The 14,035-nt window shown below is 43.4% G+C and overlaps 1 protein-coding gene across 1 annotated transcript in view; it reads right to left on the bottom strand.

The window, feature by feature from the left end:
- Positions 1-9,821: 9,821 nt before the first annotated feature.
- The window catches only part of ULK2 (unc-51 like autophagy activating kinase 2), an 87,883-nt gene continuing 83,669 nt past the window's right edge, over positions 9,822-14,035 (bottom strand). The window contains exons 24-27 of the mRNA XM_080712571.1: positions 13,865-13,983; positions 13,375-13,532; positions 10,725-10,860; positions 9,822-10,106 (exon numbers count right to left, since the gene is read on the bottom strand). Coding sequence (XP_080568697.1) covers positions 10,042-10,106; positions 10,725-10,860; positions 13,375-13,532; positions 13,865-13,983 — 478 coding nt within the window. The 3' untranslated portion in view covers positions 9,822-10,041. The remainder of the gene's footprint in view (positions 10,107-10,724; positions 10,861-13,374; positions 13,533-13,864; positions 13,984-14,035) is intronic.

Raw genomic sequence — 14,035 nt, forward strand, 5'->3', positions numbered from 1 at the left:
GTGTCCAACATTAGACACAATCCAACACAAGGAAGTACATATGACAGCATATTTTTATTTTTTTTATTTATTTATTGGTGGTACTGGGGGTGGAACCCAGAGGCTTTCTACCTCCGGGCTATACTCCCAGACCTATTTTATACTTTATTTGGAAACAGGGTCTCACTTCGTTGCTGAGAGCCTCACTCAGTAGCTGAGGCTGGCTTTGAACCTGTGCGATTCTCCCGTCTCAGCCTCCCAAGCGCGGGGATTACAAGTGTGCGCCACCACGCCCGGCTAATTTTAAGTTTTTATATGACACCTATTGTATTCCCTTATCTAGATTTTATGTAGGGAGAATATCAATTTAAAATGAAACAATACCTGTCTTCAGTAGCTTTTTTAATGTACAAGACTGAACAGATGAATATAATGTACTCATACTGTAAACAGAGTAGGACCATTTTTACATCCTTATCAAAAGGCCATATAATATTTTCTTGCTGAGAGGTATACAACTAATTTTGCTATAAAGAGAAATTTTATGAACGTCAGCAATATTTTGCTCCAATGTTTATCTTTACAGCAATATTATCACATATTTGGGATAAAAACCTAGAGAAGACCAAGACCCAACTAAAACCTTTATAATGTAGCTGTAGAGCCTGAAATACCTAAATTCAGGCACTGGGTAAAGTGCAAAGGGAGTGAAGTGGAGGGTTTCCAGGAGGCAGTAGGCACAGCAGCCTCCACGTCAACCATCCTCCGTTTCCTCCCTCCCTCGCTGCTTGCAGTGCTAGCATGTGGGATCAGTAACAGTGTCACAGAATGTGTGGCCTCTGGAGTTCAGAGATACCCAAGTTTCAAGGCCAGCTTCACCACAAGGGGATGTCTTGTGTGCTTGGCAAAATAGTAACAATTTTCTGAGGGCTTCAGTTTCTTTGTCACAGATTTATTCCATAGATTAAATTGGATAATATACCTAAAGCATCTGGGGTGCTCACTATAAAACAAGGCAGGTAATGTGCCCTTAGTAGCTATGTGGCGGCAAATCCCTTTAGAGAGGAGTAAGCCCCCCAACATAATGAATCAAGTCCAACCTCTAGATAAGGTACAGTAAGACTGCTACAACTCGTGGCAAATATTTCAGGACTTGGCCATGCCATCAGATCTTGGAATGTGAGCTCCATAGATAAAAAACTGCCATCAAGGTACCTAAACCCTTCTAGATACTCACATGTAAAACAATAATCTCATACAAACATTCGAGTCCAGTACACCAGATACAGAGCTTGGGAGCATAAGGGTAGACAGCCTGTTGGTTCCCTGCCCAGAGAAGAGGATCAGAGGAAAGGACCACCCAGGCGCGGTGGCGCACGCTTGTAATCCCAGCATTTGGGAGGCTGAGACCAGAGGATCGCAGTTCGCGAAGAGCCTCGGCTACTTAGTGAGGCCCTCTGCAACTCAGTGAGACCCGGTTTCAAAATAAAGAATAACGCCGGGCGTGGTGGCACACACTTGTAATCCCCACCATTGGGAGGCAGAGACAGGAGGATCGCGCAGGTTCGAAGACAGCCTCAGCTGGTTTAAGAGGCCCTGTTTCCAAATAAAAAGTATAAAATAGGTCTGGGAGTGTAGCCTGGAGGTAAAAGGCCCCTGGGTTCCATCCCCAGTACCACCAAAAAAAAAAAAAAAAGCTCAAAAACATTTACTAATCCCAGCATTTGGGAGGCTGAGACCGGAGGATCGCAGTTTGCGGACAGCCTCAGCTACTTAGTGAGGCCCTCTGCAACTCAGTGAGACCCAGTTTCAAAATAAAGAATAACGCTGGGCGTGGTGGCACACGCTTGTAATCCCTGTGTGCTTGGGAGGCTGAAACAGGAGGATCACACAGGTTCAAAGCCAGCCTCAGCTACTTAGTGAGGCTCCCAGCAACTTAGTGAGACCCTGTTTCCAAATAAAATAGGTCTGGGAGCATAGCCCGGAGGTAGAAAAGCCCCTGGGTTCCACCCCCAGTACCACCAAAAAAAAAAAAAAAAAAAAAAAAATTACTATTTAGTCCTACACATTAAATGCTTGCTGACCCTTGGCCTGCACACTTGGCATCTTGTACCATCCTGCCAACACAGGTTGCCTCTTACAACAACACATAGAATTATTATTTTTTTTGCAGTACTGGGGATGGAACCCAGGGGCATTGTACCTCTGAGCTACACCCCTAGCCCTATTTTTTAGTCTTTTTATTTTGAAACATGGTCTCACTGAGGTGCGAAGGGCCTCATTGAGTAGCTGAGGCTGTCCGAGAACCATGATCCTCAGGTCTCCGCCTCCCGAATGCAGGAATTATAAGTGTGCACCACCATGCCCAGCCGAATTCAGAATTTTTTTTTTTTTTTTTGCATAACTAGGAATGGGACCTAGGGGCATTCTACCTCTGAGCTACATCCCCAGACCTATTTTTTTATTCTTTATTTTGAAACACAGTCTCACTGAGTTGCAAAGGGCCTCACTAAGTGGCTGAGGCTGGCTGTGAACTGTGATCCTCCTGTCTCAGCCTCCCAATTTTTTATGATCATTTCAATGAAACTGTCCCTCATAAATAAGCTGCTTATTTTTTTATTTGTTTGTTTGTTTGTTTGTTTTTGCACTGGGGATTGAAGCCAAGGGCACTCTACCTTTGAACTATACCCCAGCCTTTTTGCTTTTACTTTTTTTTTTCATACTCCCCTACTGTTGCTCCTCAGGGGTACCCAGGGTGAGGGGCTGGCCTTCTGCCTCACTAATCCTCCTGTATCTACCACAAAAGTATTTATTAGTTTGTATGCCCTTTAGATTTCTTACTTTTCCGAAATAAATTTTGTAAGAAATTACATAATTAAACTGAATGTGGTGGCCCACACTTGTAATCAATCCCAGTACTTAGGAGGCTGAGACAGGAGGATCCAGGTTTGCAGCCAGCCTCAGCTACTTAGTGAGGCCCTCCATAACTTAATGAGACCCTGTTTCAAAATAAAGAATAAAAAATAGGAGTGGAGGTATAGCTTGGAGGTAGAATGCCCTGGGTTCTATACCCTGTACTACAAAAAAAAAAAAAAAAAAGAAAGAAAGAAAAAAGAAAAGAAAAGAAAAAATTACATAATTAGCCATGGTGGTACAAGCCCGTAATCTCTGTATTTATGAGGACAAGACAGGAAGGCAGGTTGAAGACTAGCCTCAGCAATTAGCTAGACCCTGTTTCAAAATAAAAGATAAGCCAGGTGTGGTGGCACAGGTTTGTAATCCCAGTGCTTGGGAGGCGGAGACAGGAGGATCGCACAGGTTGGAAGCCAGCCTCAGCTACTCAGTGAGGCTCTCAGCAACTTAGTGAGACCCTGTTTCCAAATAAAATATAAAATAGGTCTGGGAGTATAGCCTGGAGGTAGAAAGCCTCTGGGTTCCACCCCCAGTACCACCAAATAAATAAATAAATAAATAAAAGATAAAATGAGACTGGGAGTACATCTTTGAGGTGAACACCACTGCCTTCAGCCTCCGGTAAAACACACACACACACACACACACACAAATTATTATATAAGATCATGGTAAACAGTAAAAAGATAACTCCTGAGCAGGGCGTGGTGGCACACGCTTGTAATTCTAGCATTTGGGAGGCTGAGACAGGAGGATCGTGGTTCGCAGACAACCTCAGCTACTTAGTGAGGCCCTCTGCAACTCAGTGAGACCCTGTTTCAAAATAAAGGATAAAAAATAGGGTTACAGTGGGTGTGGTGCCTTGCTCTTCTAGAGTAAGGAGGGAATTGAGTTGGATGGATTGATCTGACCTGCCTGGTTCCCCACGCCTCCCTTCTCTGTGGAGGGGTTGTTTTGTGGCGGCCGTCTTGCTGTTGTTTTCATTCAAGAAGATGGCGTCCCTCCCTCTAGCTCACCCTGTACTAAGGCATCCTTCCCTGTACTCAGACATTAGTAATGGCTCCTCACCAGGTCCGGGAATGTTGTGTGTGGTGCAGTACTCAATTCTGATGGTTTTAGTTTCATTCGGTGAAGCAGTTGATGATGACTCAAGTTCTCCCTGGAATAAAGAAAGGTGGGTTGGTATTTCTGTAGGGCAGAAGCAGCTACTGCTCAGAACTTGATTTTGCACCTGATCCATGCATGTGAGAAGCATCTGCCCCACTTCTAAATGGCTTTAGACCATTTACTTCTGGGTCCTGAACCTTTTAGTGCAGTTACATAGGCCCATGGGTCCATCCAAATCCCTGTGAGCCCCTGTGACAATACTTTGAGGGAGGAGTCAAGATGGCATTTTCCTATGCTGGGCATGGTGGTACAGGCGTGTAATCACAGCATCTAGGGGGCAGAAACAGCCTCAGCTAATGGCGGTCTGCTCCCCGGGCCCCGTTCCTGACCTCTGTTGGTGTGGTTATTCCTCTCAGTGGATGGGGGGATGCACAGGGCAGTGGGAAATAACTATGTTAAGAAGATACCTAGCCCAGCATTTGGGAGGCTGAGACAGAAGGATCACAGTTCGTGGCCAGCCTCAGCTACTAAGTGAGGCCCTGTTTCAAAAATAAAGAATAAAGCCAGGCGTGGTGGCGCACGCTTGTAATCCCAGCATTCCGGAGGCTGAGACTGGAGGATCGCAGTTCGCACACGGCCTCAGCTACTTAGTGAGGCCCTCCACAACTTAGTGACATCCTGTTTCAAAATAAAGAATACAAAATAGGGCAGGGGGTGTAGCTCAGAGGTAGAATTTCCCTGGGTTCCATTCCCAGTACCTAAAAAAAAAAAAAAAAAAAAAAAAAATACCTTAAGCCAGGTGTGATGGCACATGCTTATAATCCCAGCATTCAGGAGGCTGAGACAGGAGGATCACGGTTCGCGGACAGCCTCGCTGTTTAGTGATGCACTTTGCAACTCAGTGAGACCCTGTTCAAAATAAAGAATAAGCCAGGCATAGTGGCGCATGCTTGTAATCCCTGCGCTTGGGAGGCTGAGAGAGGAGGATCGCACACGTTCGAAGCCAGCCTCAGCTACTTAGTGAGGCTCTCAGCAATTAGCGAGACCCTGTTTCCAAATAAAATATAAAAAATAGGTCTGGGAGTATAGCCTGGAGGTAGAAGCCCTCTGGGTTCCACCCCTAGTACCACCAAAAACAAAACAAAACACCTGGGCGTGGTGGCGCACGCTTGTAATCCCCGCGCTTGGGAGGCGGAGACAGGAGGATCGCACAGGTTCGAAGCCAGCCTCAGATACTTAGTGAGGCTTTCAGCAACTTAGTGAGACCCTGTTTCCAAATAACATATAAAAAAGGTCTGGGAGTATAGCCTGGAGGTGGAAAGCCTCTGGGTTCCACCCCCAGTACCACCAAAACACACACACACACACACAAAAAAAAAAAAATTAAGAAAACAAAATAAATAATAAAAATAGGGCTGGGGGTGTAGCTCAGAGGTAAAATTCCCCTGAGTTCCATCCCCTGTACAGCAAAAAAGAGAGAAATACTTTAGCTGGGTATGGGGTGCGTGCCTGTAATCCCAGTACTTGGGAAGCTGAGACAGAATTGCAGATTTGAAGCCAGCCTCAGCAACTTAGTGAGGCCCTCCACAACTTAGCAAGACCATTTCAAAATAAAAAGCAAAATAAGGCTGGGCGTGGTGGTGCATGCTTGCAGGCTTAGTGAGATCCTGTTTCAAAATAAAGAACAGCCAGGCATAGTGGCGCACACTTGTAATCCCAGCGCTTGGGAGGCTGAGACAGGAGGATCGTGCAGGTTCAAAGCCAGCCTCAGATAAGTGAGACCCTGGTATCTCAGGACTATACCCCCAGCTGTATTGTTTATTTTGAAACAGGGCCTGAATTGTGGAGGACCTAAGTAGCTGAGGCTGGCAGAGAGCCTGCAATTTTCCTGCTTTGGCCCCCTAAATGCTGGGATTACAAACGTATGCCACCACGCCTGGCTTCTGTTTTTTTTGCAGTACTGGGTATGGAACCCAGAGGCATTTTACCTCTGAGCTACCACCGCTACCCTCCCGGCCCTATTTTTTTTTTTTTGGTGGTACTGGGGTTCCTGGAAGCCCTCTGACTCCGGGCTACACTCTCAGACCTATTTTATACTTTATGTGGAAACAGGGTCTCTTAAGCCAGCGCGGCTGGCTTCGAACCTGCGCGATCCTCCTGTCTCTGCCTCCCAAGCGCAGGGATTACAAGTGTGCGCCACCACACCTGGCTATTTTTTGTTTATTGTGAAACATGGTCTTACTAAGTTACAAAGGGCCTAAATAGCTGAGGCTGGCCACAATCCTCAATCCTCCTGCCTCAGCTTCCCAAGTCCAGGAATTACAAGTGTGTGCCACCATGCCAGGCTTTTGGCTTCTATTTTTATTTATGTATTTATTTATTTCTTTTGCAGTACTGGATGGCATTTTACATCCAAGCTGCACCCCAGCCCATATATTTTATTTTTTTATATTTATTTATTTATTTATTTATTTATTTATTTATTTATTTATTTATTTTGCGGGTCTGGGGATAGAACCCTGGGGCATTCGACCTCTGAGCTATACCTCCTGCTTTTTTATTCTTTATTTTGAAACTGGGTCTGAGTTGCAGAGGGCCTCACTAAGTAGCTGAGGCTGTCCGCGAACCACGATCCTCTGGTCTCAGCCTCCCAAATGCTGGGATTATAAACGTGTGTCACTACGCATGGCTTATTCATTATTTTTGAAACGGGGTCTCACTGAGTTGCAAAGGGCCTTATAGTAGCTGAGGCTGGCTGCGAACTCGAATCCTCCTGTTTCAGCCTCCCAAATGCTAGTATTAGAAGCATGCACCACCATGCCAGGCTTTTTTATTTTTATTTTGAAACAATGTCTCCTTAGATTGTTGGGATTCTCAGTACTTGCTGAGGCTGTCCTTGAATCTGTGATCATCTTATCTTAGTCTCCCAAATACTAGAATTACAAGAATGTGCCACCATGTACAGCATAGGGGACAGTTAAAGCAAATTTTGACAGCAGAAACAGCCAACCAGCAAATTCACTAATAATTTCTCTATTTATATTTATTTATTTACTTTGTGGTATTGGGGATTGAATTTAGAGGCATTCTACCTCCAAGCTAAATCCCCAATCTGATTTTATTTTTTATTTTCAAGCAAGGTCTTGCTAAGTTGCTGAGGCTGTCTTCAAACCTTTGATTCTCCTGTCTCAGTCTCCTAAATACTGGGATGATGATGATGATTTTTTTTTTTTTTTTTTTTTGCAGGTCTGGGGATGGAACCCAGGGGCATTCTACCTCCGAGCTACACCCCCTGCCCTATTTTTTATTCTTTATTTTGAAACAGGGTCTTACTAAGTTATGGAGAGGGCCTCACTTAAGTAGCTGAGGCTGTCCGCGAACCGCGATCCTCCAGTCTCAGCCTCCCGAATGCTGGGATTATAAGCGTGCGCCACCATACCCGGCTATATAAATACTGGGATTATAAGCATGTACTAGGCCAGGCATGGTTGTGCATGCTTGTAATTCCAGCACTAGGGAGGCTGAGGCAGGAGGATCACACAGGTTCAAAGCCAGCCTCACTTTAGGGAGGTTCTCAACAACTTAGTGAGATGTTTCCAAATAAAGTATAAAATAGGTCTGGGAGTATCGCCCAGAGGTAGAAAAGCCCCTGGGTTCCACCCCCAGTACCACACACACAAAACAAAGCATGCACTACCACGCCAACCTCCATTTACATTGATAATGATCCATAATTTTCCAGATTATGACGTGAAGAGAGATGTTGACCCAGGAATGAGTGAACTGGTTTATTTCCATTTTATTAAACAGATGGTACGAAATTAAAAAATACTCATGGAAACATAAAGCACTTGTTTATTATTGCTATCATCAAGGCAGAATCTCCTAAATCAGCCAGCCTTGATAACGGAAGTATAATCAGAACCATTACTCGTGAATTTACAGTTTGTTCTCTGCTAGTGAGACCTCACTCTTTCACACGCACCATCAACCACAAGACCTTGACTATAAAAGAGGAAGAGGAAGAGGAAAGAACCTGGAAGTTACAAAGATGGCTTGAGCGCTTGCCTGGTTCCTGACTTCAGAACACTTACTCACGGTAACTCTACACCCGTGTTTATGAAAAATGGGAGCAGAAGGGGCAGAATAAACCTACTGACCCACATGGGAGAATCAACTGAAATAGATTAGGAGAGCGCGTGAAGGACATCGTGCTGTAAACGCTAGAGAATTACACAAAATACAGTATCACTAATGCAAGGAGGGGGAGGGATGGTCAGTTTGTGGAAGCTGGCCTGACAGTCACCAAGACTCTTAAATCCTAAGACAGGATAAGAGGTATTGATGACCAAGCCTCCAGACTTACTGGCTCAGGAGGGATCTGCCCTGAAAAGCCACTTCATAGGGACCCACTGTGACCTAGGAACACTGTCAGCTTTATTTTACCTTAATATACATCTGTATACGCAATAATAAAAAGGCTATTACACAACGATTTGGTGAGTTTTAACTAGTTTCAAGAATAATGCATGCAGTTACAAATGAGAGGTAGAAACACTGTATTAAACACCTAAAAATACAAACATCATATAAATAAATGTTCAAATTAACTGTTGGAATTTCATACAGATAAATAAGATAAAAATTACATTACTTTGTCAAAGTAAAGGAAAACCATGTAGTTTGTTTTTATCAGTACACTAAAATCAGAGTAATGCTGAAGAGCTTCTGCACAACTGTCAAAGTCCAGATTATTCCATGTAAAAGGATTAAAATGACAGGGTTAAACGGGTGAATGGTTTATTCAAGTATCAAGCAGGTAAGAAAAGAAACCAAATAATACACATAGTAGGGACCATTCCTGAAGGGATGGATGTTAAGTCAACTGCCTGCTTTTCCATCACTAACTACTTAGTGAACTGTCAAGATTAACAGTAAAAATACACATTAGGCTGGAGAGAGCTGCCCATTTTTCTAAGAGAAAACAAACCTAATTTTTTACTAACTTCGTGTAGTAACTCCACATCACTAACGAGCTTTTAATCACCAACTCTGTTTGGCCCTATGAAAATTCTCGAGTATCTCTTGATTCATGATAGTTTCTCTAATACTGTCCAAATAAACCTAGCTTTTAATAAACCTAACGTCACAGGCATCAATGCACATTCTGCATGCACAAGAAAAAAATGCAAGTAAAAGCAAACAACCAGCAACTCAAAACATTACTGAGAGGATCTGTAGGTGTAGATAAACTGGCAAAGAAAAATGTGAAGCTTCAGAAGAACACAAGTTTGACCATTTAAAAGTTCAAAAGAGATTACGTGTGAATTCTGGAAAGGATATTTATATATATATATGTGTGTGTGTATAATCAAGTAAAATGTTTTAAACAAGTCCATTGTGCCTCAGTTAAACTGCAAAATCCAATACATAGTTGTTTTAATAAATTAGTGCAATTATGAAAGATTTTAGAAGATTAACATGTGTTCATATTAGATCAAATTGAAGATTTCAAAATTTCTTCCAAGAGCCATCTTTTGCTTCTTCTTAAACTCCTTCTTTCTGAGCGTTTAAAGATGTCTGCTCAGATTTAGACAAATTCACCCGATATCCAACTACTTCCTGCTGAGATGTGGATTCTTTTGCTTGTACACACCTCAGCAAACACAAGTCTTGCCACAAAAGGCTCTGCGTGCTGAGTGAAGCGGCGCCTGCTTTGTTTAATTGTCTGTAAGAATAACTGTACCAATAATTCTAGTTCTAAGGTACATTTATTTACCAAGTTCAAATGGGGAGCCACGTGGAATACTCTTACTTCTGCTTCTAAAAAGAGCAAAGGAAAGGGGAATGACTTCTCCAGTAAGGCAGATTTTCTACAAACGTGTAGTTTTTTGGGTTGTTTCTCCTTTTTGAATTCGCTGCTTGTTCTTTGGTAGTCACCAGTTTTGAAACTAGTTTCCAGGGACAATGTGACAGACAGACCAAGCTGTAATCCCAGACATGTCACCTCATGCTCCCACAATGGTCAGGGTGAGCTGCTGCTTACACGGTCTCCGTCGTAGTGCTACAGCAGAGTGCCGACAGCCTTCTTTCAATACTAGTTTTATCTAAAAAATAAAATAAAAGCCAAATTCAGAATAAAACCCACCCGTATAGCCAAAATCAGGAACAGAACAACTAAGTGAAGAAAATCATTAACCAGCATCATCATCTCTGTTCAATCCTGACCCCAAGGTTATTAGAAAATGTACACTTTTTTTCCCTTTTTGCTAATAGTTTAGATATGATTTCTAGCTTAGTGCTGCACAGTGGCAAAATTCAAAGAAGCATATCACATAGAGAACATTTTTTTTTTTTTGCGGGTCTGGGGATGGAACCCAGGGACATTCAACCTCTGAGCTACACCCCTTCCCTATTTTTTTATTCTTTATTTTGAAACAGGGTCTCACTAAGTTGCGAAGGGCCTCACTAAGTAGTAGCTGAGGCTGTCCGCGAACCACGATCCTCCAGTCTCAGCCTCCCGAATGCTGGGATTACAAGCGTGCGCCACCACGCCCGGCTCATAGAGAACATTTAGATCCTAACAACTAGCTTGCTTATAAATGCAAATAACTTTAGGACTGTCATCCAGTTTTCCAGTTGGTATTTTTGAACCTTGGGTAAGTAAAATTGTGGAAAGTGAACAGGAGATGGATAAGGAGAGACTTCTAGGTGAGTGAGCTTACATTTATGCACATTTTCAATGTCTGCGGGATCCTGTAGAATCTTAGTTAGGCCTTCCAAGAGAAGGGCTGCCTTATGGTAGCGATAAACAGTATCTTCAGTCTGCTGAAACATCTCGTCCAGGGCTGCAGACTGAACCTAGAACCAGTCAACAAAAACAAGATTCTCAAATTTTCCAAGAAAATACAAATCCATGTGGGCAACGCAGCATGTGTGTGGGTGGGTGGGGTACTGGGGATTGAACCCAGAGAAATTCTACCTCCAAGTTATACCTCCAGCCCCATTTTATTTCTTATTTGGGAAGCAGAGCTTGAGTCTAGTGCCTTAGACCATTCGGCCATCCTGATACCCTTTTATTTCTTATTTGGAAACAGGGTCTTGCTAAGTTAGCAACTTAGGATTACAAGCATGCACCACCATGCCCAACTGCCAGCCTGATTCTTGTTTCCTGCCTAACCATCACCTCCTGGAGCTTTCTCTGATATCCTTCCATAGTTGGGATACATATATTTCCTTTGGATTCTACTCTACCCCCATGCTTCCTCCTGTCAATAACATTTGCCCCTTAGAATCAGCACTACAAGCTGGGTGTGGTGGTGCATACCTGTAATACAAGTACTTGGGAGTCTGAGAAAGGAGGAGCACAGGTTTGAAGCCAGCCTTGGCAATGTAGCAAGGCTCTCAGAAACGTATTGAGACCCTAGTTCCAAATAAAGAAATAAAATCACATCCTCTAGTAATAAACTAATACTGATTCAAGGTACCTTATTTGTACATATATTACTAATGTGTGTTGTTTCCTGTGAAGAAGGAAGGAAGAAAGGAAGGAGGTGATGGCTAGGGTGTTATAAGGAAAGAGCAGCCATGAGCTAGGTGATGGAAAGGTGGGAAGGGGCTTTTCAGAAGGAAGGAACCATAGTTCTATTCCTCATATAGGTTTCCTCAACAAAATTCTGATGTTCTCTTTAATCACTAAATGACAGAACTCTTAGGAATAGAGTATTCTAATTTACGTTTTTTTTTTCTTGCGGGTCTGGGGATGGAACCCAGGAGCATTCAACCTCTGAGCTGTACCCCCTGCCCTATTTTTTATTTTTTATTTTGAAACAGGGTCTCATTAAGTTACGGAGGGCCTCACTAAGTAGCTGAGGTTGTCCACGAACCACGATCCTCCCATCTCAGCCTCCCAAATGCTAGGATCACAAGCGTGCGCCCCATGCCCGGCTTTCTAATTTAATTAATACACATATCAAATAGACATAGAAAATCAGGGCCATGAGCAGGAAAGAGAAAAAGCTAATTAAACGTTAACTAATGATACCTCTAAGCTTGCTAAACAGCCAGGGCAAAAGAACCTACCAAAGCTACAGGACTATTGTCATAAAAAGGGAAAGAAGTATTGCAATTTTTTTAATGTGTGGACATTTTTCTTGGCACAAGTCTTCTTATGAAGTCTTAATTCAGTATAGAGTGATAAAATGCATATTATTCCTGTCAAAATTTTGGAAGAGGGAGGCTGAGACAGGATTCAGATTTGAAGACAGCCTCAGCTACTACTTTAATGAAGCCCTTTGAAACTCAATGAGACCCTTTTTCAAGATAAATAATAAAAGCATAGGGCTGGGAGGTAGCTGAGAGGTAGAATGCCCCTGGGTTCCATCTCTAGTAATGCAAAAGAGAAAGAAAGAAAGAAAGAAAGAAAGAAAGAAAGAAAGAAAGAAAGAAAGAAAGAAAGAAAGAAAGAAAGAAAGAAAGAAAGAGGAAGGAAGGAAGGAAGGAAGGAAGGAAGGAAGGAAGGAAGGAAGGAAGGAAGGAAGGAAGCCGGGCATGGTGGCGCACGCTTGTAATCCCCGTGCTTGGGAGGCTGAGACAGGAGGATCGCACAGGTTTGAAGCCAGCCTCAGCTACTTAGTGAGGCTCTCAGCAACTTAGTGAGACCCTGTTTCCAAATAAAATATATAAAAAAAAAAGGTCTGGGAGTATAGCCTGGAGGTAGAAAGCCTCTGGGTTCCTCTCCGGGTTCCTCTCCCAGTAGAGGAGAGGGAAGAGAGAGAAGAGAGAGAAGAGAGAGGGAGAGGGAGAGGGAGAGGGAGAGGGGGAGAGGGAGAGGGAGAGGGAGAGAGAGAGGGGGGGGAGGGAGGGAGGGAGGGAAAAAAATAGTTTAGAGCAGCTGGGTGTGGTGGTACCTGCCTGTAATCCCCGTACTTGGAGGTTGAGACCAGAGGATCACAGGGTCAAAAAGAGCTCCCACAAACTTAAGTGAGGCCTTCTGCAACTTAGTGAGACCCTGTTTCAAAATAAAAAAGGACAGGGAGGAAAAGAAAAAAAACGAAAGAGGGAGGGAGGGAGGGGTGAAAGAAAAGAAAGGAGACACTGAGATAAGTACTGTAGTGCTATACAATATTAAACATTTAAAAAGATACCACTTAGCCTGGTGTGGTGGCACACACTTGCAACCCCAGCATTCAGGAGGCTGAGACAGGAGGATATGGGTTCACAGACAGCTTCTGCTACTACTTAGTGGGGCCATATGCAACTCAGTGAAACCCTGTTTCAAAATAAAGAATAAAAACTAGGGCTGGGCATGTAGCTCAGAGGTAGAATGCCCCTGGGTTCCATCCCTATTGCAAAAAAAAAAAAAAAAAAAGTTACCATTTCCACAGCACAATTATAGATGAGTTTCTCAGCAGTTACACTGTTGATTTCATCAATAAATCTCTGTTTGTCAGAGAAGAAACGATTCAGCTTTTCTGTAAGTTTCTTGCACATAGTGATGCAGAATTTATATCTTTCATTCAGATTCTTGACAACTGAAAAAGAGTTGAGATGGGAAGTAATTTTAATTTTCTTCGAGAATCGATAACACAGTGACATATACCTTTCCTCCTGAGGTAAGAAAGTGACACTACATTATCACTGAAGGAAAGGACTGAAAAATGGGTTCTCTGTTCTTTCTTTCAGATGGAAAGAGAATAAAGCAGTATGACTTCTCTCTATATCAAGTAGATGCTGAAAAACAAAGTGCTGGCCTCTTCCCCTTGTTAGGTACTGAGTTACAAAGCAATTCCTCATAGCCACTCTCGGTGGCATGGGAAGGGGCTGCTCCAGGGCCTGGAGCCACACAGGGCCATCTGTCCCATACCTTGTTTCACAGCTGTGGACGGGCTCAGCTTCCCAGACTTGATCTGGGCTTTGGCGAGATGCAGAGAGGCTGCGAGTAGCTGTGCTGCTTTCATGTATAACACCAGCTGCTCCACCCGCCTGCTCCGAAAGACAGGAACAGTGTTACCTTGTGGGCCAAGCCCTGGACTCT

The sequence above is a fragment of the Muscardinus avellanarius genome (assembly GCF_963383645.1).
Source record: "Muscardinus avellanarius genome assembly, chromosome: 16".
In the NCBI taxonomy this organism is placed as follows: Eukaryota; Metazoa; Chordata; class Mammalia; order Rodentia; family Gliridae; genus Muscardinus; species Muscardinus avellanarius.